The sequence below is a fragment of the Gadus morhua genome, chromosome 16 (genome assembly GCF_902167405.1).
Source record: "Gadus morhua chromosome 16, gadMor3.0, whole genome shotgun sequence".
Lineage (NCBI taxonomy): Eukaryota > Metazoa > Chordata > Actinopteri > Gadiformes > Gadidae > Gadus > Gadus morhua.
This window is the reverse complement of record NC_044063.1, coordinates 1,408,191-1,434,812: the sequence shown is the minus strand read 5'-3', so window position 1 is coordinate 1,434,812 and position 26,622 is coordinate 1,408,191. Positions and strand designations below refer to the sequence as shown.

The 26,622-nt window shown below is 49.1% G+C and overlaps 1 protein-coding gene across 1 annotated transcript; it reads left to right on the top strand.

Annotated features, from left to right (window-relative positions):
* Window positions 1-2,583: 2,583 nt before the first annotated feature.
* On the top strand, window positions 2,584-26,368 carry LOC115561548 (uncharacterized). The gene is made up of 10 exons (XM_030381682.1): window positions 2,584-2,645; window positions 2,909-3,069; window positions 9,540-9,820; window positions 14,575-14,666; window positions 14,958-15,171; window positions 15,798-15,931; window positions 17,826-17,937; window positions 24,592-24,793; window positions 24,997-25,323; window positions 26,064-26,368. Exons 2-10 carry the CDS (start codon window positions 2,984-2,986, stop codon window positions 26,215-26,217), a joined length of 1,602 nt encoding a protein of 533 aa, XP_030237542.1. The 5' UTR covers window positions 2,584-2,645; window positions 2,909-2,983; the 3' UTR covers window positions 26,218-26,368.
* Window positions 26,369-26,622: the final 254 nt, after the last annotated feature.

Below are 26,622 nucleotides of genomic sequence, written 5' to 3'. Positions count from 1 at the left end.
CTTTCTCGTGCGCACCAGATACTTTCTCGTGCTCCCGAGAAACGTTTAATTTTTTTTTACTCCATGTCCCTTTACTGGTTCTGTAGATGAACTCGCCAGTGTCGTTACAAATTAGTGTGACGTTTTTCCTTCAAAGAAACAATTACTTCCGAAATTGTTTCTAATGTTGATACAAAGGATAAGTAGGCAAGACACAATGAAGTTGGCGAATATTAACCACAGCTGTTCAACAAGCATGTAATCTAAACACCAGAGTTTGTGAGGCTTCCGCCTGTGAACGATTGAATGCCGTTCACTATGGATGAGCTGATAAGGGCTTGGCTCTGTAAGACCCTATGGCAGGGCCGCTGCTCCCCATACGCAGAGCCAAACCCCGCCCCTGAACCATAGGAACCATGGCTCTACCCCCCAGACCCTACCCCCCAGACCCCAGAACCAAGACTCTACCCCCCAGACCCTACACCCCAGGCCCCAGACCCTACACCCTATCCCCCAGACCCCAGAACCAAGACCCTACCCCCCAGACCCCAGAACCAAGACTCTACCCCCCAGACCCTACACCCCAGATCCCAGAACCAAGACTCTACCCCCCAGACCCTCCCCCCCAGACCCTACACCCCAGGACCCTACACCCCAGGCCCCAGACCCTACAACCTACCCCCAGACCCTACACCCTACCCCCCAGACCCTACACCCTACCCCCAGACCCTACACCCTACCCCCCAGACCCTACCCCCCAGACCCTACACCCTACCCCCAGACCCTACACCCTACCCCCCAGACCCTACCCCCAGACCCTACACCCTACCACCCAGACCCTACACCCTACCCCCCAGACCCTACACCCTACCCCCCAGACCCTACACCCTACCCCCAGACCCTACCCCCCAGACCCTACACCCTACCCCCAGACCCTACCCCCCAGACCCTACACCCTACCACCCAGACCCTACACCCTACCCCCCAGACCCTACCCCCAGACCCTACACCCTACCACCCAGACCCTACACCCTACCCCCCAGACCCTACACCCTACCCCCAGACCCTACACCCTACCACCCAGACCCTACACCCTACCCCCAGACCCTACACCCTACCCCCCAGACCCTACACCCTACCCCCAGACCCTTACCCTACCCCCCAGACCCTACACCCTACCCCCAGACCCTTACCCTACCCCCCAGACCCTACACCCTACCCCCAGACCCTACCCCCCAGACCCTACACCCTACCCCCAGACCCTACACCCTACCCCCCAGACCCTACACCCTACCCCCCAGACCCTACACCCTACCCCCCAGACCCTACACCCCAGACCCTACACCCTACCCCCCAGACCCTACACCCTACCCCCCAGACCCCAGACCCTACCCCCCAGACCCTACACCCAGACCCTACACCCTACCTCCCAGACCCTACACCCTACCCCCAGACCCTACACCCTACCCCCCAGACCCTACACCCTACCCCCAGACCCTACCCCCCAGACCCTACACCCTACCCCCAGACCCTACCCCCCAGACCCTACACCCTACCCCCCAGACCCTACACCCTACCCCCAGACCCTACCCCCCAGGCCCTACACCCCTGAAGACCACCATGTCTGCTGCTGGAAGCTCTCCTTCTCAGTCAGAGCAGGAGACATGGTGGTCTTCAGCCTCTATCGGGTTCATATCGGAGCTCACCTTTTTTATTGTTGGAAGTTGTTTTCAATGCAGTGCCCCAGATTGGAGGAAACACTGCCTGCTGAGTGCTCCACTGAGACGTGTGATTGGTTGAGGCAGCGCGTCACTCAGCGTTGGGGGAGCGCCAACCGCCGGCTCTGACGCACGCCAGCCGTCCGCTGCACCTTCCTGTTCCTGGACGCACACGTCCTGCTTCTCCAATCGGAATACTCTGCTTCCTTACCTCAAACCACCAGGGCCCAATCAACAGCCTGATTTAGGAAACTGGGCTGGGCTTCAAACAAGCTCTCACATGTGCATGTGCGCATGTGTGATTTGATATGAATGTGTGTGTTTGTGTGCGACAACACCTTTCTTATCAGCAGCAGCAGAGACACAAACTTGCAAAACAAAAACCAAAAAAAGCAACAACTGCTACTTACAGTGCTGTACAATTATTCGATGTATGTTGATTAAATTGTTTTAATCAAGTACATACAGGGTTCTTCCTGTTGGTCTCGTCCCACCCCTAGTGCTGATAATGTAGTGGGCCGGTCCGGACAGAAAAGGCCAGGGCTGAATTTCTGTCCCAGTACACCCCTGGTCACCACTGTTGGCTAGTGCTTAAACACTGAATTTAACTACTGTGTCATTATGGCATAAATAGTCCAAAAGTAGCCAAAATCCGTAAAAGTATTGCAATGTATTTCTAATACAAGAACGGCAAATTTGCATGTTACCTTTTACACAAGAAAATTATTCAATAAATAAATAAACAAATAAATGAATAAATATGCCGCGAGATTAACCCCCCCAATGGTAGACCCAAAGTTGTGCCCTTGCAATCATGCCGCTCTCTGATTGGCCAGCTGGCTCAAACGGCCCACGAGAGCTCGTGGCACCCCTAGCATTTGCCAGACCACCCAGACGTCACTCTGTGTGTCCTTTACGGATAGTTTCAAAGGGTGTGAAACTCAAAGGGTGAGTGTTGAATCCCATAAACACGGATGTTTTGACGGAGGGACAGAGACACTGGTCCTCACTGTAGGTGGGGGGAGGTCCGCTCCCAGACACTAACCATCTCTAACCTAATACCTAAACGAACCATCTCTAACCCAATACCTAAACTAACCATCTCTAACCTAACACCTAAACTAACCATCTCTAACTAAACCTAAACTAAACCCCACCTACTTGCTGGGGGTAATCTCTCGAGTCCTCTCATCTCTGGTCACGCCTCTCAGCCCGACGTGCGGTCAGACTCTCAGCAGGTGGGTCTCTCCACGGGGTTCTTCCGTGACGCTGCTCCCCGTTCCGAGATGAGAGCGGCCTTGCAGCGAAGACTCTGGTGGTTTCAGGGGCTGGTCGTCGCCATGGTGGTCGCGGTGCTGGTGTGGATGAACAGGTAGGCCTATGTAGGCTCTATAGAAACCCGTTTATTCCGTCCTCTTTTCCTTGCGCTTCTCTCTCTCTGACTCGGTGGCGGGTATAGACCATTTGCCAGGAAGGACTCGGTGTTCTAGACCAGGGGGCCAGGTCGGACTCAGAGAAGGGTCTATTCTAGACCATTTCACTGCCCTTCTGGCCGTGCCGAGTCAAACCGAGCCGCGCTGATCTGCCTTTCCAGGAGGTCGGTCTCCCTCGCTGGGTCGGTCTGCCCAAGCGGGTCCAAATACAGGCATGCAGACGTATAGGATTACAATAACTGGTGCTTCATTGTGTGCGTCCTTGTGTGCGTCCTGGTGTGCGCCTCCGGGTGTGCGCCTCCGGGTGTGCGTCCTGGGTGTCGGAGACGCGTCGCCACCAGAGTGTCTCCACAGCTCGGTTCCTTTGGACGCGTTGGTTCCCCTTGATTGTTTATAGGAAGGGGGCTCAGATAGAAACAGCCGAAGTGTTTCCGTAGTTTAGCTGAATAATCATTGTTTCAGGTTGTCTTTATTTAAAAAAAATTCGGACAAATAAAGGCTCTGAAACCTTCGATAGTGCCAGCATAATGGCAGCCAACTGATTAGAAAATTAGAACTGTGGATTTACAAATCATGGCCCAAATAACATGAATAAGGATTATAGCACAAATAAATGTAATGATTTGATTAACTAACTTAAATTGATACTATCTCATAAGATCTTACACATTACAGACCCAAGGATGTAAAAAAAGTTAATTGCTAACTGTGCTATTCATTTAGGCAGATCGATAACCGAAACAATAAAAATCCCGCACTGAAAACAGTAATTCGATGTTGTAATATCAATATAGAAGATTTATTGTCATTGCATTGAATGCATTGTATAACACAACAAAATGGAATGTGCCACTCCTGATCATAATGGGCACCCGTGGCGTAATGGGCATCCGTGGCATAATGGTGAAGGAGTTGGACTGGTAACTGGAGGGTGGCCAGTTCGAATCCTGAAAAAATCCACGGGTGCCCTTGAGCAAGGCATCTGAAACCCCCACCTGCTCCCCGGGCGCCGCACCGCGGCAGCCCACTGCTCCGGTAGTGCCGGTGTACCCCTGTGTGTGGACCTCTGTGTGTGGACCTCTGTGTGTGTATGTGTTCACCGGCTACCCGGATGGGTCAAAAGCAGACAAAGAATTTCCCCCTAAAAAGGGATGAATGAAGGACTTAACTTAACTTAACTTAGAAGAAAAAATTGTTTCATAATTATGTAATAAATAAGGCACCCTCTCTTCCCATCCATACACTTCTCTCTCTCTCTCTCTCTCTCTCTCTCTCTCTCTCTCTCTCTCTCTCTCTCTCCCTCTCACACGGGGGGAAGGCGGATGTGGGACGCGGGCAGTATTGCTCAGACTACTATGTTCAGTGATCGTATGGCCGAGGGGTGAGAACTGTCTGTTAAGGCCGATATATGCTCTGTTTTAGACGTAACGCGTAAACACGTATGGCGAGTGGATAGTGCCAGGATTCCCTGGAGAAGGATAACAACGTGTGAAATGAACGTGTGGAGAAGCTACGCCGCCGCCGTGTGGAGAGGATATGCACGCCGCCGCCGTTGGGACTGGGGTTCGATTCCCAGTCTATATATATAATTTTTTCTTCATTATTTTCTGGTATTAATATATCCAATGATTTGTTGATGAATAAGTTGATGACATTTTATAAAAAACGTTAGTTTTTATGTGTCAAAAAGACAAACTGTTTTAAAACAGATCTCAAAAATGTTTTGATGATTGTATGGGCATGATGTCACTTCATAGGGCAGAGGGGTATTCCACAAAGCCGGTTTTATCACATAACCGGGCAAATTAACCCTGGGTTTCCGTTCCAAAATGAACACGGTATGTTAATTACTATAGCAACATATACTCTGAATCAAACCTGGTCGGACCAGGTTTTGTGCAGGTTAAGTTTGGAACATAACCCGGTTTTGGGGATTTAAAGCTGCGTTCACCGCAGATTCCATGTGTTCACAATGGCATGCCCTTTTGATGAGAGCCCTGTTGATACCGGAGCGCCAATTATTCGTGCAATCCACCGGGAGAGAGACCACGGCTATATCCGGATGACTTTTTGCTGGAGAGATACAGATTCTCACGCAAATCTTTAATATATTTAAGTGCGTCGCCCAAAATTCCTGACTATTCGACTAAAAAACACTACGGCCCTACGCAGCTCGCAAAGACTGTGATTGGCCAGCTAACCATATCCTTTCAGGAGTCTCACATTTCCGGTTTTACAGCATAATAGCGCCATTTTTAAAAGGCCGTGACAGAAGCGAATGAAGAATTTTGAAGAAGGAGAAGAAGAAAACACAAGAACGAATTATGATAATTATTTTTATAAATATAAACAAGCCAGCGATTTCCACTTCCACGCCCACAGATTCGTTCGTTGCTCCCCCTACTGTTCTGGCGGAGAATCCCCTTGCAACACGTGCAATCCTTAAGGAACCTTAAAGGAACCGTAAATCAAAACTTGTCTAAAACAAGTCCCTTGTGTAAATTACGTGCTTACGTCCAGGCCCCCAGGATAGGCGCATACTTCCGCAATCCACCAGTGCTCAGAGGCCAAGCCTGGTATTGCAGCTGTTTAAGCTGGCTGTGGACGGGGGTCCGTCATTTCATGTGGCCCAGAAGTAGATACGCCGTCCACTCCAATACAAGTGGGGAACAGGATTGTGTCTCCGCAAAAAATGTCTGGATATCAATTAAAGGCTCATAATTATATTTCTACCCTGTTGTAAAAAAATGTAATTTTTTTCTTTTCAAAACGCCTCCTCAAAGTTTTATTAGAAGTTTATGTTGGGTGGGCAGCTGAAAGGAGTCGTACTGAAACAAACGGCTCCTTGCTATGGACCTATTTTGAAGTGCACAGCTCCATTAACTTCCGAATTAAATTAAATTCCGAATTAACTTCCATTTACTCCATTAACTTCCAAAGTCTGAGATTTGTCCTTTTACTTACCATGAATGGCGTTGAACACGGATATATAACACACATATCATTGAAATAGCTGTAACAGGCACGGACGTATTGATTACCTGAATGATTATGGGAGACCTACGTAATTTTCATAATATTGTTAATTGTCTAATATTAACATTTCAGTTGCGTTAGTAGGTATTTCATTTTCATTTGCTTGTTTAGCTATGTATGACAGGGTTATGGTTAGCTATGTATGACAGTTGACAATGTTGGTGTATTACAATTCATTATTTGGGTAGGCTACTCCAACTTCGTTGCTGGTCGATATGTAAACATTTACTTTTATATAAATTATTGATTGCATTTTTCGTAAATAGTTAGTTGGAAGGAATCTGTTTCTTAAGCAATAACATTGAACTGAATTTTTTAGGCCTACATACGTTTACTATGTTACTATGGTATTATATGGAGCAATCTTACATATTCATGAAGTTTCCAGATCAATAAAGTTCTATCTCTTTTTATTTGAACTGCCTGTATGTCCTCTTGATTATAGTATTACAGTGTGTACCTTGGTTATCAGCTATCATAGAATGGTGTCAATGTGGTATTGGCATATATATTCCAGAATTTGAAAAAGGCAATGGATATAGAGTGGGTGACTTTATCAGTATACTCAATCGAGATGGGCACAATAATAACCGCTCTTAGATGGGTTGTAGATACTAAGTTTTATAACAGATAATTCAATACGTGAAGATTTGGTGATAGAGGTAAAGCATCTTCTTTTAAATATTATAAGCCTTGGTTTAGTTATTCAGTTCTGTTGGATTCCAGCCCACCATGGAATATATGGCAATGAAATTGCTGATAAATTAGCTAAAAGATACTAACCTAATTAGAAGAATTTAACCTTAAGTATATATATTTTTTTATTTTATTTTTTATTTATTCATTTCTTTTGTTAGTTTGTTTTATTTTGTTTCGTTAGTTTGGTTTTTTCTTTGAATTTATTTTTACGATTTAAAGTATCATTTGCCAACGTCCTTGTCACAAACTCCTGTGTAGTAGTCAAGTAGGTGGCGGTATATGGGGAAAAACTATGATCCACCACTAAACTAGAAGAAGAAGAAGATCTCTGCATCCGGTACGTCACGGAATAGGTCACGTGTCTTGGCCCCATAACGCGGAAGCAAATCGCTCCTGTATGATGCCCTGCGCCACTGAGCAGTTTCCATAGGAATGAATGGGCGGCCATTTTCGGTCTGTGGTCCATCCTTTAATATGTCCATGCTTACGTCTCTGCGTCTAAAACGACCCTAAATCGGCCTTAGATCTTTCATTGAGCTATAGCGCCTCTGGAGGGAAGCAGGTTAAACAGGTAGTGAGCAGGTGGGCAGCATCTTTGAGGATGTGTTGTTCAGGGAGGGCAGAGTGCAGCCTACGAGCTTCTGGGCTGTGCCTATGACCCTCTGCAGAGCCCTCCTGTCTGCCGCCCAACTCCCTGCATGCCAAGCTGTGGTGTAATAAGTCAGTGTGCTTTCGATTACTGACCGATATGGACACCAGCTTCTGTAACAGCTGGCTTTTCCTGAGGATCCTCAAGAGGTGAAAGAAGAAGTCTAGTCGCTGCTGGGCCTTCTTTGTTATTGCTTTTGTGTTTGTGGTCCATGAGACTTCTTCAGAGATGTGCTAGGAATTGAAATGATGGAACCCTCTCGTCGAACAATGATGATTCAGCTACGCTACGTCAAAACTTTCATCTTTGCTGATACTATCGTTTGTGACGCAAAGAGAGTTTATTGTCCAGGCCTTTATTTATGGCTGGTTCAGACTGCATGATTTAACATGTCACACTATACAAACACGATCACAGAGCCAAGAAATCGGGCCTTCTCTCGTCGGAAGACTGGCCACACTATAAGATTCGAGGGTGCGATGCTCTCTACTTTGTATCAATGTTCAATGTTTTTTACATTTTTGTCAAAGGTTCCAGTAGTTTTTATATCTGCTGAATGCAGCAACTCCTCACAGTAGTTGCGTTTCGTGTGACATGAGCGATACAAAGTACCCGCAGCAACAACGTAGCCTAGCAACAGAGCGTCAACAATGGATCTCGAGTACCTAGCACTAGGCATTATGCTATAGGTTTGAGGTTTATGATGGGTTATGATAGCTATTCATACTTTGCAGTCACGTGACTACCATGGCTACCTGGAGGGCAACAAACGCCGACAAAATGGTGGCAAACAGCGGCCTTTCCTATAGGCCTACTACAATCAATAAACTATTTACCATAAATGTTCAAATTAGATATCAAGAAAAGATAGACATACTCGGAACTTGTGATCCATACACAGCCCCCTGTGATGTGTTCGTTGCTTTGAAGTGGGAAACGTCTCGACCAATGGGAGTTTGGAGATATTTACATTTATCTTATAGAGCATCCGTCACCTTATAAAAAAAACGCTAAAAATAGCAAACTTCTTTTCAAGAGTGGGTGGGTTAACAACGTTGTCGTATGGGAGGTGAAAAACAGGAATATCTTCATAATCAAAGCAAAGGTGAGTGAGTACTATCTAGCTACCCGCAAAACGATCAACAAATAGCTTTCCTCTTAATCAAATAACTTTTAAGTAGCTCTTTTAGTGACGCTGTCACACCAAAATTGTACCGGGAGCGAAAATTGTTCCGCGTTCGAAACATTAAGGGGGTGTTCACACAGGCAGTTTTTTTTTCAGGTGCGGGTGGATGTTTTACATTATATTCCTATGATACAGGGTGTTTTTGTAAAAGCATCCTGGGTGCTTTTAAAAACACCGCTGCCAGCGGGTTTTTTTCACTGCTCTGGGTGGTTTTCAAGTTGGGATAAATTCAACTCGCCAAGAAAAAGCACCCGACGTCAGGTAGTTTTTTGACAGCTGACCAATGAACGAGAACCTACGTCACTAGGAAAAACGTTGGAAATTCAAGAATGGCGACCCAAACCAAGTCATTGTTCGACGCGATTGTCCGTTGCCAGGCCGGTTTCAAAAAACATTCTCGCTCATGTTGCCAAAGACGTAATAACATAAACCAGATAACACTTGTTTTTACTTTATATTTGTATTGTATTAAATTTAGCTAGTAAACTGAGTGTTCAAAGTGTATCATAGTCTAACTAGCTTGTGTTAATACACTTAGTTTACTAGCTAAATGCGATTAAACAATTAGATACAATACAAATATAAAGTTAGCAACGCTAATAAGTGCTATCTGTTTAATGTTATTTCGTCTTGTGACGCTCAATGAATGAGCCAAATGTTTCAGTTCTGATTCAGTTTAAACCGTTCGTCAGAAACGGTTTAGTTCAAAGAGTTCAACACAAAGTATGTGATATTAGAGATGGTATTTATTGATGATGAAGGGGAAAGAGGGATAGTGAGTTTGGAAGTAATAGCGTCTTCGCTCCAGATGCTGTTACTGACCTGTTGTGGACCTCCAGTCCTAATCTACCTAGGCTCCACTGGCCCCCAGATGCTTGGAGCCCACCTGGACAGAGCCCACCTGGTCAGACCCCACCTGGTCCACCTGGTCAGACCCCACCTGGTCCACCTAGTCAGACCCCACCTGGTCAGACCCCACCTGGTCCTGGTCAGACCCAACCTGGTCCACCTGGACAGACCCCACCTAGACCACCTGGTCAGACCCCACCTGGTCAGAGCCCACCTGGTCCTGGTCAGAGCCCACCTGGACCACCTCAAGCCAGCCGATGCCTCCAGCCAGGTGAAGTAGTTCTCTGAAGTGTAAATTGAATTGTGTCCACGTCGTGGGTACATCACGACCGCTGTCCGATGAGGATGTAGATCAGCTGTGTGACCCTTGACCCCCTGCCTTACCACAGCCTGGTCGGAGGTTGTACTACAGTGTATCTCCACCGGCCATGAGGGAGGAGCTTCATGCAGGACTCACTCCTGTATAGAGTGGCGAAGCCACGCCCTTTCCGGTAGAGCCCAAGGAGAGCCCAAAATATGAATGGGTTTCAATGGTGAGAAAGTAATTATTCTCTGGTCCCAGTCTTTACATGCCCTGGATTACACATATGTTGTTTGTGGATTTAAATGATAATTTTTCATGAAACGAAAACTAAACATTTTCGCAAAGAGGTTTGATAATGTTAGGTTTTGTGTGAGGCCACTTTGCAAACAGCTCACCGCTTCTCTCAACGCGAGTGATATACGTCACCACCCGCATTTGGAACTGCGGTACAGACATGGCGATCTCTCTGAACCAATTCACCGCTTTTTTCCAAGGGGAGGATAAAAGCATGGAAAGAGGTGAAAACCATATTAAGTCGGGGTATGTTGAGTGTTTTAGTTATGCCGATGGGGAGATTGTCGGTCTACGTCTAGACTTTCTCATTGTGTTTTCTCTACAGCCTTTAACTGAACAATTGCCCAATAAACGGTCAAACTCTTGACATGAAAAAATGTCATTTAAATCCACAAACAACATATGTGTAATCCGGGGCGTATAAAGACTTGGACCAGAAAATGTTTACTTTCTCTCCATTGAAACCCATTCATATTTTACGATCTCATAGGTCCCATGGGCTCTACCAGAAGGGAAGTGACTTCGCCACTCGATTACGGGTGGAAACACTGAGAGCGTTCTGACCATATATATTTATATATATATATATTGTAGTGGACATTATGGACACAATTCCCCATACTGTGTGTTACATTTATTTCCCTTGATATATATTCCCTTATTATCCTTGTTATGCTTATCATCAGTCGTGCGTTCTGCACGACATGTTATTGTGTTCCAATATAAGGGACGCTGTCTCTTTAAGGAAGCGGACCTGTTTTGGTTGTGATGACAACGGCGCGGTTTGTTTATTCCGGTTTGGTGAGCAACAATAAATGACACGCCGTTGCGTTGTCAACGTGAGAAATCGCTTCTTTTATCAAATCACGATTTCCACACTGGTGACCCCGACGTTTGTCTGCTGGACGCATTCCAGTGACACACCGAACAACTATGTCGACGAATGCTGTTTCATTGAAACTCCCGGAGTTCTGGGAGTCGTCGGCTTCTGCTTGGTTCGCGCAGACTGAGGCACAGTTCGCGTTGCGTGAAATTACCGCGGACACCACCAAATACTACTATGTAGTGTCGGCCCTCGGCAGTTCAACAGCAACAAGAGTGGTTAGTCTCCTGAAACATCCCCCTGCAGAGAATAAGTATACAGCACTCAAGGCTCACCTGCTGAAGACTTTTGAACTTTCTGATGCTGAGAGGGCTAGCCGGCTATTTTCTCTGCAAGGCTTGGGCGACAGCAAACCGTCTGAACTTATGGACAGGATGTTGGATCTGCTTGGAGAGCACAGGCCTGATTTCCTCTTCGTCCAGCTCTTCCTGCGTCAACTCCCGTCTCAGGTACGGGCTGCTTTGGCCAACACTGCCATCACTGATTGCCGCGCGCTGGCAGAGGAGGCTGACAGGTTTTTTCTGGCTGTTCAACACCCTGGCATGACTGCTGCTGCGCTCCATCCTGCGTACGCCATTGCAACCAACTCGGCCCAAGTCCATCACACCGCCGCCCCGCTCCCTGGTGACTCAGCGCTCACTGCAGTGGCTACAGTTTCGCACCGGCAACGTTCTGACACAAGCCTGTGTTTTTACCACGCTAAATTCGGCTCCAGGGCCAAGAAATGCCTACCACCTTGCAGCTTCAGGGGGACGGGAAACGCCAGGGCCGGCGCTCAGTAGTGGCTTTGAGTGTCGGCCGCACTGGCAGGCTGCTGTTCATCCAGGACACCATCTCCGGGCGCCGTTTCCTGTGTGACACCGGCGCACAGAGGAGCATTCTGCCTGCATTACCACTGGACATCCTGGCGGATGGATTTGGCCCCCCCCTGGAGGCTGCTAATGGTAGCCCCATACGCACTTATGGCACTCGACACGTTGCACTATGTTTTGGCGGTCAGCGGTTTAGCTGGGACTTTATCACAGCCAAAGTGGCTGTCCCCCTCCTGGGTGCGGACTTTCTATGCGCTTATGGGCTGCTGGTGGATGTCAAAAACCGTCGTTTGATTGACGCCACCACGTTTTCTTCATACACCTGCGCTCTCAGTGGTTTGGACTCCATCAGACTGTCTAGCGTGCTCTCGCAGGCCGACGAGTTTCATCGCCTGCTCGCAGAGTTTCCAGTGCTCACACAGCCCACCTTTTCTTCATCTACGGCCAAGCATGGAGTGGAGCACCACATCGCCACCAATGGCCCGCCTGTCTACGCCCGGGCACGACGATTAGACCCAGCCAAGCTGGCCATTGCCAGGGCTGAGTTTGACGGCATGGAACGCCTTGGCATCATCCGCCGCTCCAGCAGCCCGTGGGCTTCGCCTCTCCACATGGTTCCAAAGCCCGCCGGCGGGTGGCGCCCCTGCGGCGATTACCGCAGGCTTAACGACGCTACAACGCCAGATCGCTATCCAGTGCCTCATATCCAGGATTTTTCAGCACACCTGGCTGGCAAAGTTCTTTTTTCGAAGGTGGACCTCGTCCGTGGATACCACCAGGTTCCTGTCCAACAGCTCGATGTGCCCAAAACAGCAGTGATCACCCCTTTTGGACTGTTTGAGTTCTTGAGGATGCCTTTCGGCCTGAAAAACGCCGCCCAGTCATTCCAGCGCCTCATGGACTCTGTACTACGTGATCTGCCTTTCCTGTTTGTGTACCTGGACGACATCCTCGTGGCCAGTACCTCCAAAACCGAACACCTGGCCCACCTGCGGATCCTCTTCGAGCGTCTCAGCCAGCACGGACTTATCATCAACCCAGCTAAGTGCCAGTTTGGGTTGACCACCATCGACTTCCTGGGACATCGAGTCACCAAGGGCGGGGCCGTGCCACTCCCATCTAAGGTTGACGCGATCTCGAACTTCCCACGGCCCGTCACAGTGAGGTCCCTGCAGGAGTTCCTGGGAATGGTGAACTTTTACCACCGCTTCATTCCCAGAGCTGCTGCAATCATGTGCCCCCTGCATGAGGCCTTGAGGGGGAAAATACCAAAACATCTGGTGGATTGGTCCTCGGAGAGAGACAAAGCGTTCATGGATGCAAAGGCCGCGTTGGCCAAAGCGACGATGCTGGCACACCCATCACCTGATGCGCCCATTGCCATCACAACAGACGCTTCAGACTATGCAGTGGGCGGTGTGCACGAGCAGTGGGTGGATGGTGCCTGGCAACCGCTTGCTTTCTTTAGCCGCCAGCTACGCCCGCCTGAACGCAAGTACAGCACGTTTGACCGGGAGCTGCTTGCACTTCACCTTGCCATCCGACATTTCCGTTCACTGCTAGAGGGTCGACAGTTTACAGCTTTTGTCGACCACAAACCCCTAACGTTCGCCATGGCTAAGGTGTCTGAGCCGTGGTCTGCCCGCCAACAGCGACAACTCTCTTACATCTCAGAGTTCACCACAGACGTTCAACACGTTGCAGGCAAAGCCAACCTTGTCGCAGACTGCCTCTCTCGCACCGTTGTGGGGGCCGTCCACCTGGGGCATGACTACGCCCACATGGCAGCCGATCAGGCCACGGACCTGGATGTACAGGCACTCAAGACTGCTGCCACTGGACTGCAGTTGTCGGAGATCGCTTTTGGCAATGGCGGCACCATGCTGCTTTGTGACGTCTCCACTGGACAGCCACGGCCCGTCGTTCCCTCGGCATGGAGACAACGTGTTTTTGATGCTGTGCACAGCCTTTCCCACCCGGGTAGGAAACCATCTCAGAGGTTGGTGGCGGCCAAGTTTGTCTGGCATGGCCTCAAGAAGGATGTGCGTGACTGGGCAGACTCTTGTGTGGAGTGTCAGCGATCAAAAATTCACCGCCACACCAAGGCTCCGCTGGCGCATTTCCCGGTGCCGGAGCGAAGATTCGACCACGTCAACGTGGATCCTCTTCCTTCCTCCCTGGGTTTCACTTACCTCCTCACCATGGTGGATAGGACCACTCGATGGCCGGAGGCTGTCCCATTGACATCAGGGACGACTGCTGAGATGGCGCGGGCATTCATCGGTACCTGGGTTGCCCGGTTTGGCACCCCATCTGACTTGTCTTCGGACCGGGGCTCACAGTTTACCTCTGAGCTCTGGAACGCCATTGCGGACAGCCTGGGTGTGAAACTTCACCGCACCACTGCATATCACCCCCAGGCTAACGGACTTTGCGAGCGTTTTTTATCGTGCTATGAAGGCCTCTCTTCGAGCCAGCCTCAAGGACAGTGGCTGGGTTGACAGGCTCCCTTGGGTCATGCTGGGCCTGAGGACTGCCCCTAAGGAGGACCTTTTTTTTCATCTTTTAATCTCAAACTGTGTCTTTAAATTCACATTCTGAAGATGTATTTATTATCTATATAATAAATATCCAATGAGAAATGTGCCTATTATTGTTATAGATTGAAGTTACAACTCATCTCTCGCTCATCTCTTCCTCTGCCCCCCCCCCCCCCCCCCCCCCCCTCCCAGACACCGGGAGAGAGAAGGCGCCCCTGGTGGCCGTCAGCGGAACAAACACCCTGCTCATCTCGGCCTACCTCGACCTCCGAGCCCGCCCAGAGGCCAGTCAACGTCAAATACTACAAAATACAACACTCAAGTACTGCAGTACAGCACTCTCATAGTGCAGTTCTACACTCTGATACTGCAGTACTACACTCTGATACTGCAGTACTACACTCTGATACTGCAGTACTACACTCTGATACTGCAGTACTACACTCTGATACTGCAGTACTACAGTCTGATACTGCAGTATCCCTTGGGATCAGTAGGGAGCGCGTGCGTCTCCGGGTTCCTCCAGCTCTCCGTGGGGTCCTGAGGTTCTACGTTCCTCTGTCTGCGGCCCGCAGGTCCGCATCATCGGCGTGGCGTTGAGGAAGGAGCATGCCGCCTACCGATGCCTCCTCTGTTGCCAGGGGCAACCCTACATGGCCGCCGGCGCGGCCGATGTCCACAGTGACCACTTTGGGTTTGACTACGGGACAGCGGACGTCTTCTGCCCCCTCCCCGCCGGGTGTCCGGACCCCTCCCATGTGGCCGTGAGCGCGGTGGCGGCCCCCACAGGTAGGACAAGGTCACTGCACCGTTACATTCACCTCCTTCTACGATGCCTTCACCGTGATGTCGTTACATGAAGTCCCATCATCTCATGACCTAAATCATGATACACGCAGACCCCCCCCCCCCACCACAGACCACCACCTACCACCCACCCCTCCACCACTGCCCCTCCACCACAGTATATGTCTGTCGGTGCAGTAAGGATGTTCATAGAACCAAGTGCCAAGCCCTAACCATCACTAGGTTAACCCATTCCCCGTAAACAACAGAGATAGCTGGGGGTAAGATGCTACACAATGCTAAGTAAAAAAAAAGATGTGCCAGTATGTAAAACTTACATAAGTTCGTAAGAGGGTGTGTGTGGGGGGGGGTGGTAAGGGGGGGGGCTATGCAGAGTCCAGGTGAACTCTGAACAGGTGAGTCGTGAGTCTCTTAGGGAGCCATGAGAGCAGAGTCGACTTTTCTTTTGGTTCTGTCCCCCCGATTGGGTTCATGAGGTCGGGTTCCAGTCAAAACCGGTCCACACCCTTTCCACCAGGAGCCATGGATTCAGACCCCGGAGATTATACCCCGAGGAGAACAGTTATCGTTGGGGTCTCCCCTGATTGGTCGATCCCTGCGTTTGACAGAGACCCTGAGCCAGAAGGAGGAGGAGGAGCCCAGGTTCCTGCTGGTCAAGAACAGGAAGCCAATCAGCAAGGACTTCCCTCACCAGTTCACCGTATGCCTCTCCACCATGTTCGACTTCACCAACGTGCTGCAGGTCCGGACTCTCTTCCTGTGCTTTGCCATACTACTATAACTGCTGAGGGCAGCCTGGTGGAAATTGACGTGTTTCCGTCAGCTGGGGGTCCCCCTATCTCAGGGGACATGTGTGGAAATATGGGTGCGTTTGCGTTTGTGCTTGTGTGTTTGTGTGTGGAAATTAACACCCGCCACACGCCATTTGCGGGTGGATTTGTATGGTGGCGGGTGAATTGTGTCACTTCACCCGCCACTGTGGCGGGTAATCCTTTCCAGTCAGGTCCGATCAGATTTGCATATCTAATACATTCGTTATACGGCGCTGCACAGTTCCACAACTATTACTGTCAACATCCGGGCCCCTTCTTCCTCTACGCCTCTTTTGCTGAACTGCGACTGTCAATATCCGGGATAATATCGGTAACAGGGCTCTCAAGTCTCACGCATTCGGCGTGAGACACACGCAATTCAACCCATGCACACGCTCACACGCCACACGGTAGGGTAACCAGACGTCCTCTTTTGCCCGGACATGCCCTCTTTTTGACACACTTTTAAAAAATGTGTGTCGGAATTTCAAAATCGTCCGGGATTTTATTAAAGCCTCATATATGTTCGCATTGAATTTGAGTTGCGTTTCTCTGGGTCGTTCACAAACTAGTTAGGCTACGCCCTCCCCTACTCAGTTCTGTTCGCTTCGCATTGGTGGAAGTGAGTAGGGGGAGTGGTTAAGTAGAGCCTTCAGATTGGACGGTTTGACCTACTCAGTTACCGTCGTGTTTTGTATTTATTATTTTACCATTATTGTTTTATAGGGACAAACATTAACAAATTTCTCCTACAGGGGATTGATAAAGTTCTATCTATTGAACAGAAAGAAACACTGGGTCATACTTTACACACTTTACCACAGCATTGGCCTACTGAATGCCACAGATATATTTTCAGCATTGGACTGAATGCCACACATATTTTCTTCTGAATATTAGTGTTAAGGGCATATAATGCTTACTATCATACGTTAGTTACCATGTCTGTGTGGACACATTTGTATGCAGTCACATGTAAATACAAAAAAACAAATGTTCCTATTGACTTATGATGGTGTAGCCAAGCATGTTGTTTTATTATTAATATGTCAATTCGTTTTTTAATGAAAATACTTTGTATAGATGAATTAACCCCAAACTTGTCATCGTAACACCAACTGATGTGTATGAAAAACACTTTTCTTATCTATTGTTACTATTATATTGTTTAAAATGTACGCATATATTAAAAAATGTATAGCGTATAAAAAGTGTCTGGTAAAAAAGATGAGTGGCTGGTCGATTTTTAAATCTACCAGCCACAGTGGCTGGTGGGCAAAAAAGTTAATTTCCATCTCTGACGCACACACACAAACACTCAAGCACAAACGCAAACACACCCATGTTTCCACATCTTTCCAAGCACACAAAAACACTGAGCAGCCAGCAAAGCGCTTCCTGTACAGTGAGATATCTCTCCCACCACATTTCAGAGACTCTTCGACGTTTGACTTCTTGCTTTTGTCTTATTTTCATGCTTTGCTTTCTTTGAAATGCTCTCAGAGCGACATTACTATGGAGTCACATTGTTTCCTGTCACTCTTCCTGCCATAGGACCTCCTAACCCCCCAGGAAGCCACAAACGACAAGGTGTTATTGCTCACACAAGTCAAGCAAAAGTGGTTTAAATTCCCATGTCATATCCTTGAATCTATGACTAGATAAAGCGTTAGACTTTTCATTGCATTGAGCTGTGTGTGTGCGTTTCTGTATGCGTGTGTGTGTGCGTGTGCGTGTGTGTGTGTGCGTGTGTGTGTGTGTGTCTGTGTGTGTGTGTGTGTGTGTGCGTGTGTGTCTGTGTGTGTGTGTGTGTGTGTGTGTCAGCTGGTCCAGAGTATGGAAATGCTGCGGATTCTGGGCGTGACCCAGGTGGTTCTCTACAAGACCAGCTGTAACGCAGACACACAGAGGCTCCTGGACCACTATGAACGTACAGGTACACATACAGGCACACACGCACACACACACACACACACACACGCACACACGCACACCCTGGTGCCTCCAGTTGGCCCCTGGTGCCTCCAGTTGGCCCCTGGTGCCTCCAGTTGGCCCCTGGTGCCTCCAGTTGGTCCCTGGTGCCACCAGTTGGCCCCTGGTGCCTCCAGTTGGCCCCTGGTGCCTCCAGTTGGTCCCTGATGCCTCCAGTTGGCCCCTGGTGCCTCCAGTTGGCCCCTGGTGCCTCCAGTTGGCCCCTGGTGCCTCCAGTTGGCCCCTGGTGCCTTCAGGCGGCCCCTGGTGCCTCCAGTTGGCCCCTGGTGCCTCCAGTTGGCCCCTGGTGCCTTGAGGCGGCCCCTGGTGCCTCCAGTTGGCCCCTGGTGCCTCCAGTTGGCCCCTGGTGCCTTCAGGCGGCCCCTGGTGCCTCCAGGCCCCTTGTCAGAATCAAAATCAGAAAGGAGTTTATTGCAAAGTAGGTTTTCACATACAGGCAGGCCCGGAGTGGCTCTTCGGGAGGACCGGGACAATTCCCGGTGTTCGAAACCGTTCCCTATTCACACACTCACTTTTCCCTATATAGTGTTCATGATATAGTGCACTATTTAGGGAACGAACAAACGAGAATTCGGACACTACGCTGAACATTTCTAAACGTCATTTGCGTCAGTAAATGCGCCGGGTATTTCTGTGACGCAGACAGATGCAACCACATCATGTAAACAAACGGGGCACTCACGAGGAAAGCTGGATATTTAACATTCATTTTGAATGTTAAATATTCTATGTTAAATCCCAATTAAATTGTTGACATTTCTAAACGAAAGCCGGAGTCTCCATCATTAAATGTATTCGTTTTCGCGGTTATTCAGCTTCTTCTTCTCCTCCGAAAAACACGACCGCATTGCATTGTGGTATACGGAAGTAACATGTAGGGTACAACGTATGTACACTCAAATTTTGGGTATTATTTTCCTGCGAATAATGTGGATAAGCAGATTTTTCTGGCAAAAAACAAAGATTGAGTGAAAGTCATCAGGGCTAAAGATTTGGGGGGGGGGGGGGGGGGGGAGTAAAAATTAATCTGAGCAACAACTTGAAACTGTTTAGTGTATCAATTGTTCATTGTTGCACATTAGATAATACATTTAAAAAAAAAAACAGTCTGAGCCAATGTTATTTATTTCTATTTCTACACTTCAGAATCTTTATATTTTTTTGCAGAATTCTAGCTTTGTATTGTCTAATGTTCCTATTGTAAAAAGCACAAAAGTGTGTTATGAACAACTTGAAGCACATGTTATGAAGCACATTTATATTTAGCATTTTGATTTCTTACTGTACCGAAAATGAACCGAACAGTGACCTCAAAACCGAGGTTCGTACCGAACCGAGATTTTTGTGTACCGTTAGGCTACACCCCTAGTATTTTGTGCTGGTGTTCAAATATTATTTTTTATGTATTTTGTGCCGGTGTTCAGTCATGGCACTGAGTGGGTATCAGGTGTCTGCTGCTACCGCTGTCGCTGGGCCGTCTCCACTTGCAGCTCTTTTCTTTTGTCATCTGTCATCATATCAGGGAGCTGGCGTTCTGTTTGATCATGTCATTGAAACTGGGACGCGGACACAGGTTAAGGGCGCGCCCACCAACAAGAAACAGACGCAGGCGCAGCCTGACTTAACGTCCGTGCACACCGCACACTTTCAGTGGTGTTTGTAGCCTAGCTCCAACCGCAGAAATGCAAGGAAAATAATAATGCAAAATGGAAAATAAAAAGGGCAAGGGTGACTCAGAAAAAGCGAGGATTAAAAGGCGAAAAGCCCTGGAGACACATGCAGCCAAATGTGCAAAAATCGGCAGCTTTTTCAATCAAACGTGCTCGCGGTCTAAAACTACCAATGAAAACAATGAAATGGTTAAGACAAGATGTTGAACAAAATGCAACTTTACCTGCACCGTTCAAGTGAATTAATTAGCCTATCAAGTCAATGAATTGTGTGGCGTTGTAACATATAGCCTGTTACAGGCTAACGTTACATAATTTAAATAATATTATGATGCGACGCCACATAACTGGCCACAAACTTTGTCTTGTAGCCCCTCAGATACAATATGCATCACCAAGCACCAGCCATGACCCCACAGGTCCAGAGTGTGCAGGTAGGATTGCTCATTAAGTGAATATTATTAGAATTAATATAATGAAGAGTATTGTGTAGAACTAGCCTGGTCCTACCAGACTCGTACTTAATTTCATTTGCACAGAGAGTCTGGACCTACTCAATTGACAAACGTTAACTCTCAGTTTAAAACTATTGGATCTGCCCAGTGCCACTCTGGATCTGCCATAACCAATCGCTAACGTTTGGCTGGGAATCAGGTTGCGCGCAGGCTGTAAACAAACAAAACACGTGCTTGAAGATGTCCGTTAACGAGAGCTGACTGGATTCGATATCTGAACACTAATTTGCTTGATATTTGATATTTCAGAATAGGACATGCTGATGTTGTATTTGTGAAATCTAAGTTCTGATTATGTTATTACAGAGTGCAACCCTATTTTTTCAAATTTAATATGTAATATTTTATTTATTCTTTCTTGAAAAGGATGTTGTGTTGCAAAGAATAATGGTGGAGATGTGCACTCATGTTGAAGTAAATCCCCATTGTGAAGCAACTATTACTTCCACTGAATTGGAATTATTTTAGAAAAAATACTAGGAATTACAAGGCTTTAGAGAACAGTGCGCTATTGTATGCTTAACATGTAAAGTTATAATTACATTATTTTAATATGATAGGATGTGATCTTAAGTGGGCCGGTCTGAGACATGAAAATGAGTCCCACTTCGGCCCTGCATACAAGGAATTAGTTTCGGTAACTGAGGTGCGTGCGTGCCCTACAATGAACAACAAACATTCAATAATAAACAGACAGCATGATAATGACACAAAACCATATGTAACAACAGAGGGGGTCAAGGCAAGAGGTATGAGACAGTGTCAGTGGGGGACCTGGGCCCTGTTTAGGAGGGCAACTGCAGTCGGGAAGAAACTGAGTTTGTGTCTTGAGGTTTTGGTCCAGATGGACCGCAGCCTTCTGCAGGAGGGGAGTGATTCAAAGAGTTTATGTCCAGGGTGGGAGGGGTAGACCAAATAGCGGCAATAGATATCCTCACAACAGGTTTCGAGAGTTTTAGTTTCTGCCTGTAAGCGCAAATCAGGTGTGCTGGGACGTGGTCTGAGTGCTGTGAGGGGGGCGGCTTGGTAGGCACTGTAGCGAAGCAGTGATCTAAAGTGTCCTCCTCTCTGGTTGGGCATTTAATCTGCTGCCGGTATTTGGGCATATCATGATGCCCAAGATTCCTTTTGTTAAAGTCGCCATGGACAATAACAAAAGCGTCCGAGTAATTTTCGATCCACAGTCTGAATCTGATTGACATTCTAGGACCGCGCCTCTTGCTCGTGGCCAGGCAGTGGGATATGGACACCGCACGGTATGAATGATGACCGGGGCAAATAAAAAGGTTTGGGTTTAGTCACATCGTTTCTCAAGCCACTGTTTGTGTAGAAACAAATAACCTTTGTTTTGCCCAGAGAGCTCTGGGTCACGTTCCGCTCTGTACAGCTCAAATCCAGGCAACTGTAGAGCAGATTCTGGAATGGTTTCAAGCCAGGTATCCTGAAGTAGGGCTGGGCGATTTGGCCTAAAAAATAACCAAACCCGGTCATCTTTTATTTGAGAATAACAATGATTAACAAAAGCAAAATAAATGACACACATATCCCACTCTGCTGTGTGCCTCAGTTTAAGATGTTGGAATAAATGTGTTGTGATGCTGCTTATGGTTTCAACAGACTTTAAGCATACTCTACAGCAGGGCTATTCAATTAGTTTTGAATGGGGGCCGGTTGGTGGAAATGATCCAGAATGAGGGGCCAGAAAAAAATGCCGAAAATGTATGAGCATAGGAGTGCATATATTTTCTGTATTTTATCAAATAGAGACCACCAGCTTAAAAACAATCCCTATTTGATTAACGTCATAGGCTGCCTGTTAGTGTTTAACAATCTTATCAGTTCAGGAAAATACAATAGGTTAACTCTGCAACAGCTTATCAAATTACATAGTTATAGGTTTACTCAAGAGTGCCACAGCTTATCAAAATACATAGTAATAGATTACTTTAAGTGCTACAGTCTTTTCAAAAATAATCCTTATTTAATAAACATAGGCTGACTGTTAGTGTTAACTGGCATGCAGTGACCCACTTGGTCAAATGTGCCATCTAATGAGAGAAATGGCATTTGTTTGATTTAGCAAGAGCAGTGAAATCGGGAGTATATGACGCCATGGCAATATGCATACAGTGGTGCAGGCAGGGCCGCGGCTGGCCGTTTCGGTACCCTACGCGAGCGGGGGGGGGAGAGCCCCTTTTTATGTATTAGGTAAAAACATTGAATTTGCCGAAATTGAGCGATAGGATATACAAGTAAGGAATAATCACCGAGAGGCCGGGCAATAAACAGTTTGATATGCCCGGCTCCTGGACGGCTTACCGCCCGAGACGAAGTCGAGGGTGGTAACCTTCCGCGAGCCGGGCATTTCAAACTGTTTATTGCCCTGCCTTGAGGTGATTATTCAGTTTATTCTACTTCGGGCCGGCCAACATAATAAAACAATTCAAATACTTTAATAATTAGCCTTTTTCTTATTCGTATTGCATGCTTATTAAATGTATACTCTGTTTAAGTTCATCTCCCTCGAAAAGTAGTTCCCTTTAGAACTACGGTGAATAACGTTAGCTCAGCTGTAGGTAACTCGTTTCTATAGCAACCACACAAGGCTGGATCTGATCACGTAATAACGTAGTTGCTACATTCGTATCAAGTCAGCTTTGCTGACGATCGATCAAACATGCACTCCTTGGTTTATTTTTACTATGGACCTCATGTTGGAAATGTATGTGATAGAAAACGATACAAGCGGCGTATTGATCTACTGTGCTCAGTCAGCAGCAAGTAGAACCGACAAATCAGCGGGCAATATGCCGGATTAATGCACCCCTCCCAGCCAATCAGAATCGAGCATTCTTAAATGAAGTAGAATAATTAAGAATAAACAACGTTGGGCCTCTTCATAACTAATTTACATACTTTTTAAATTCAATAATTTTTGGTGCCCCCTCTGGTACTTTGTGCCGTACGCACTCTGCGTACTCTGCGTATAGGGAGCGGCGGGCCTGGGTGCAGGTGCTCGGCAGTGAGGGATGCGCGATTACTAGTTTTAATGGCTTAATGTGTGAGAATGCGGTTTCGCACTTTTAAATTGATCCAAACATAGTGAGGACAAAAAGTGCAAGTGCCGCTAGTGAGGGTCCAGTCATGCTGGGGGTGTGGCACGCCCAACCTGCTGTAGTAGGTGTGGAGCTGCTCAGCAAAGGTGGCGGGTCAGTGCATTGGGTCAGGGCCGGTTTCTGGGTCTGCCCATCATGGTGTTAAGGCCCTGCCATGCCTCCCTTGCATTGCCAGTGGTGAGTTTTTCCTCCACTCTGTTTTTCCTCCACTCTGTTTTTCCTCCACTGAGTTTGGCAGTTCCACTGTGCGACCGTCCCTGTTGCGTAATGCGCATGCTCTCATACATTGTTGATACCCTGCAACTGCCGCAATTAATATTTTGCGCACCATGTTGAAACAAACCAAAGACAAAATAGCGATCATATGAGAACCGAGGCAGCCACCTGCGGTGCCAATCAGTGCAATCAGCTGTCAGCAGTGGCTCCAGGTCCCTGGTGGCTCCAGGCCCCTGGTGGCTCCAGGCCCCAGAAGGCTCCAGGCCCCTGGTGGCTCCAGGCGGCCCCTGATGGCTCCAGGCCCCAGGAGGCCCCAGGAGGCTCCAGGCCCCAGGCCCCTGGTGGCTCCAGGCCCAGGAGGCTCCAGGGCCCTGGTGGCTCCATGTGGCCCCTGGTGGCTCCAGGCAGCCCCTGGTGGCTGCAGGCCCCTGATGGCTCCAGGCCTCTGGTGGCTCAAGGCCCCTGACGGCTCCAGGACCCTGGTGGCTCCAGGCGGCCCCTGGTGGCTCCAGGCGTTCCCTGGTTGCTCAAGGCCCCTGGTTGCTCCAGGCGGCCCCCGGTGGCTCCAGGCCTCAGCAGGCTCCAGGCCCCTGGTGGCTCCAGGCCCCAGGAGGCTCCAGGCCCCAGGCCCCTGGTGGCTCCATGTGGCCCCTGGTAGCTCCAGGCGGCCACTGGTGGCTCCAGGCCCCTGGTGCCTCCAGGTGGCCCGAGGAGGCTCCAGGCGGCCCCTGGTTGCTCCAGGGGGCCCCTGGTGGCTCCAGGCGGCCCCTGGTGGATCCAGGTCCCTGGTGGCTCCAGGCGGCCCCTGGTTGATCCAGGCACCTGGTGGCTCCAGGCGGCCACTGGAGGCTCCAGGCCCCTGGTGCCTCCAGGCGGCCCCTGGTGGTTCCAGGCAGCCCCTGATGGCTCCAGACGGCCCCTGGTGGCTCCAGGCGGCCCCAGGTGCCTCCAGGCGGCCCCTGGTGGCTCCAGGCGGCCCCAGGTGCCTCCAGGCGGCCCAAGGTGCCTCCAGGCGGCCCCTGGTGGCTCCAGGCTGCCCCTGGTGGCTTCAGGCAGCCTCTGACGACAGTGTGTCCCCCAGGGTTCCTTGAGGTGATCGCGTGGCCCCTCGCCGGCCGGCTGAACGTGTCTCGAAGCTGGCGGCCAGATCTGGGCGCGGGGCAGCTGCACTACTACGGCCAGCTGGCCGCACTCAGTGACTGCGTGTACCACAACATGTACCGCTGCCGCTACCTGGGCCTGCACGACATGGACGAGCTCATCCTGCCCCAGGCCGTGGACAGGTGGGGCAGACATTCACGCATGGTCACGCACACACGCTCGCACACGCATTCACGCTTGCACGAACACGCACTCGAATGCATGCAGGCACACTCACATGATCGCACACACACATACTTAACAGCCTCCACATGCACTCTCCTCCCTGCCGGGTTAGGGGTTCTCTCAGGAGGGTTCTAACGTCTCGGCTCCTTGTGTCTCCCAGCTGGACGGAGCTGCTGCCGCAGCTGGAGCTGAAACACGGGCCGGGCCGCAGCTACATGTTCCAGAACCACGTCTTCCCCACCTCCATCTCCGGGACCCCGTCCGCCCCCTCCTCCGAGACCCGCCCCACCGCACGCTGGCAGGAAGTGGAGGGGGTCAACATCCTGGACCACCTGTACCACGAGCCCCCCGACACCGTGACATGGAGCAACCACAAGATTATAGTGGACCCCCGGGCCGTGGTGCGGCCCACCGTCCACGGGTTGCTGAACCCCACGAACATCAACGTCGCCGTGCCCCCCAGCGTGGCGCGCATGTACCACACCAGGTAGAACCTAGAACCACACCAGACCACATATAACCACACCAGGTAGAACCTAGAACCACACTAGGCAGTGATTCTAGGTTGAACCACTACCTGCTGTGGTTCGAGCAGGTTCTCCCTGCTAGAACCACAGCAGGTAGTGCCTAGGACCACAGCCGGTATAACCTAGAACCACAATGGGTGGACCCTAGAACCACACAAAGTAGAACCTAGAACAACAGCAGGAAGAACCTAGAACCACACCAGGTAGAACCACAGAAGGTAGAACCTAGAACAACAGCAGGTAGAACCTAGGACCACATCAGATAGAACCTAGAACCACACCAGACCACATAGAACCACAGCAGGTAGAACCACATCAGATAGAACCACAGCAGGTAAAACCACACCTAGAACCACAGCAGGTAGAACGACACTTAGAATCATACCAGGTATAACCATAGCTAGAACAAACACCAGGTAGAACCACACTTAGAACCACAGCAGGTAGAACAACACACAGAACCATACCAGGTAGAACCTCACCAGTCAGAACCACACCTAGATCCACAGCAGGTAGAACTCTCGACGACACTATAATCCACAATGGGTATCCCACAGGGCTCAGAGAGGAATGGTGTAGGAAGTCTCTCACCACAGCCTTTAATTATGTCTGTCTTTCTGCTGGTCTGTCTGTCTGTCTGTCTGTCTGTCTGTCTGTCTGTCTGTCTGTCTGTCTGTCTGTCTGTCTGTGTGCGGTCCAGAGCGGCGTGGACGGCGGGGCTGAGGCGGATCAACCTGACGTTCGATGGGCGTCTGCTGGACTACAGAGACCGCCTGGTCCGGGTCGTGGACGAGGTCCTGGAGCGGACCGGGCTCCTCCACCCATCCCGGGAGGGCCCCCGACTGGGGGACTGAGGGGGTGGGGTATGGTGGAGAAGACCAGTTCCTCCACCTGTACCTAGCTGTAAGTTCTATGGAGCTCGCTGTCAGTTCTATAGAGCTCCTTTTCTTGACCTGCAAACCAAATTGACCCAAGGGTATGAATAAAGCAACCTTGAACCTTGAACCCCATCACCATTTTAATATGATGTGCATGTATTTACCTGTGTGTCAATTGTGGCACCCATTGCACTCCTGACCATCCCTGGAAGAAGGGATCCCCTACTATGCGTTTCTTCTCAAGATTTCTTCCTTGCTAATTTCACAGGAGTTTTTTCTTGCCCTTGTGGGGGCTTGGGTAAAGGGGAGTGTCATAAATATTTGGCCTGTTAAGCCCTTTGAGACTGTAATGGTGATTAAGGGCTATACAAATAAAATTGC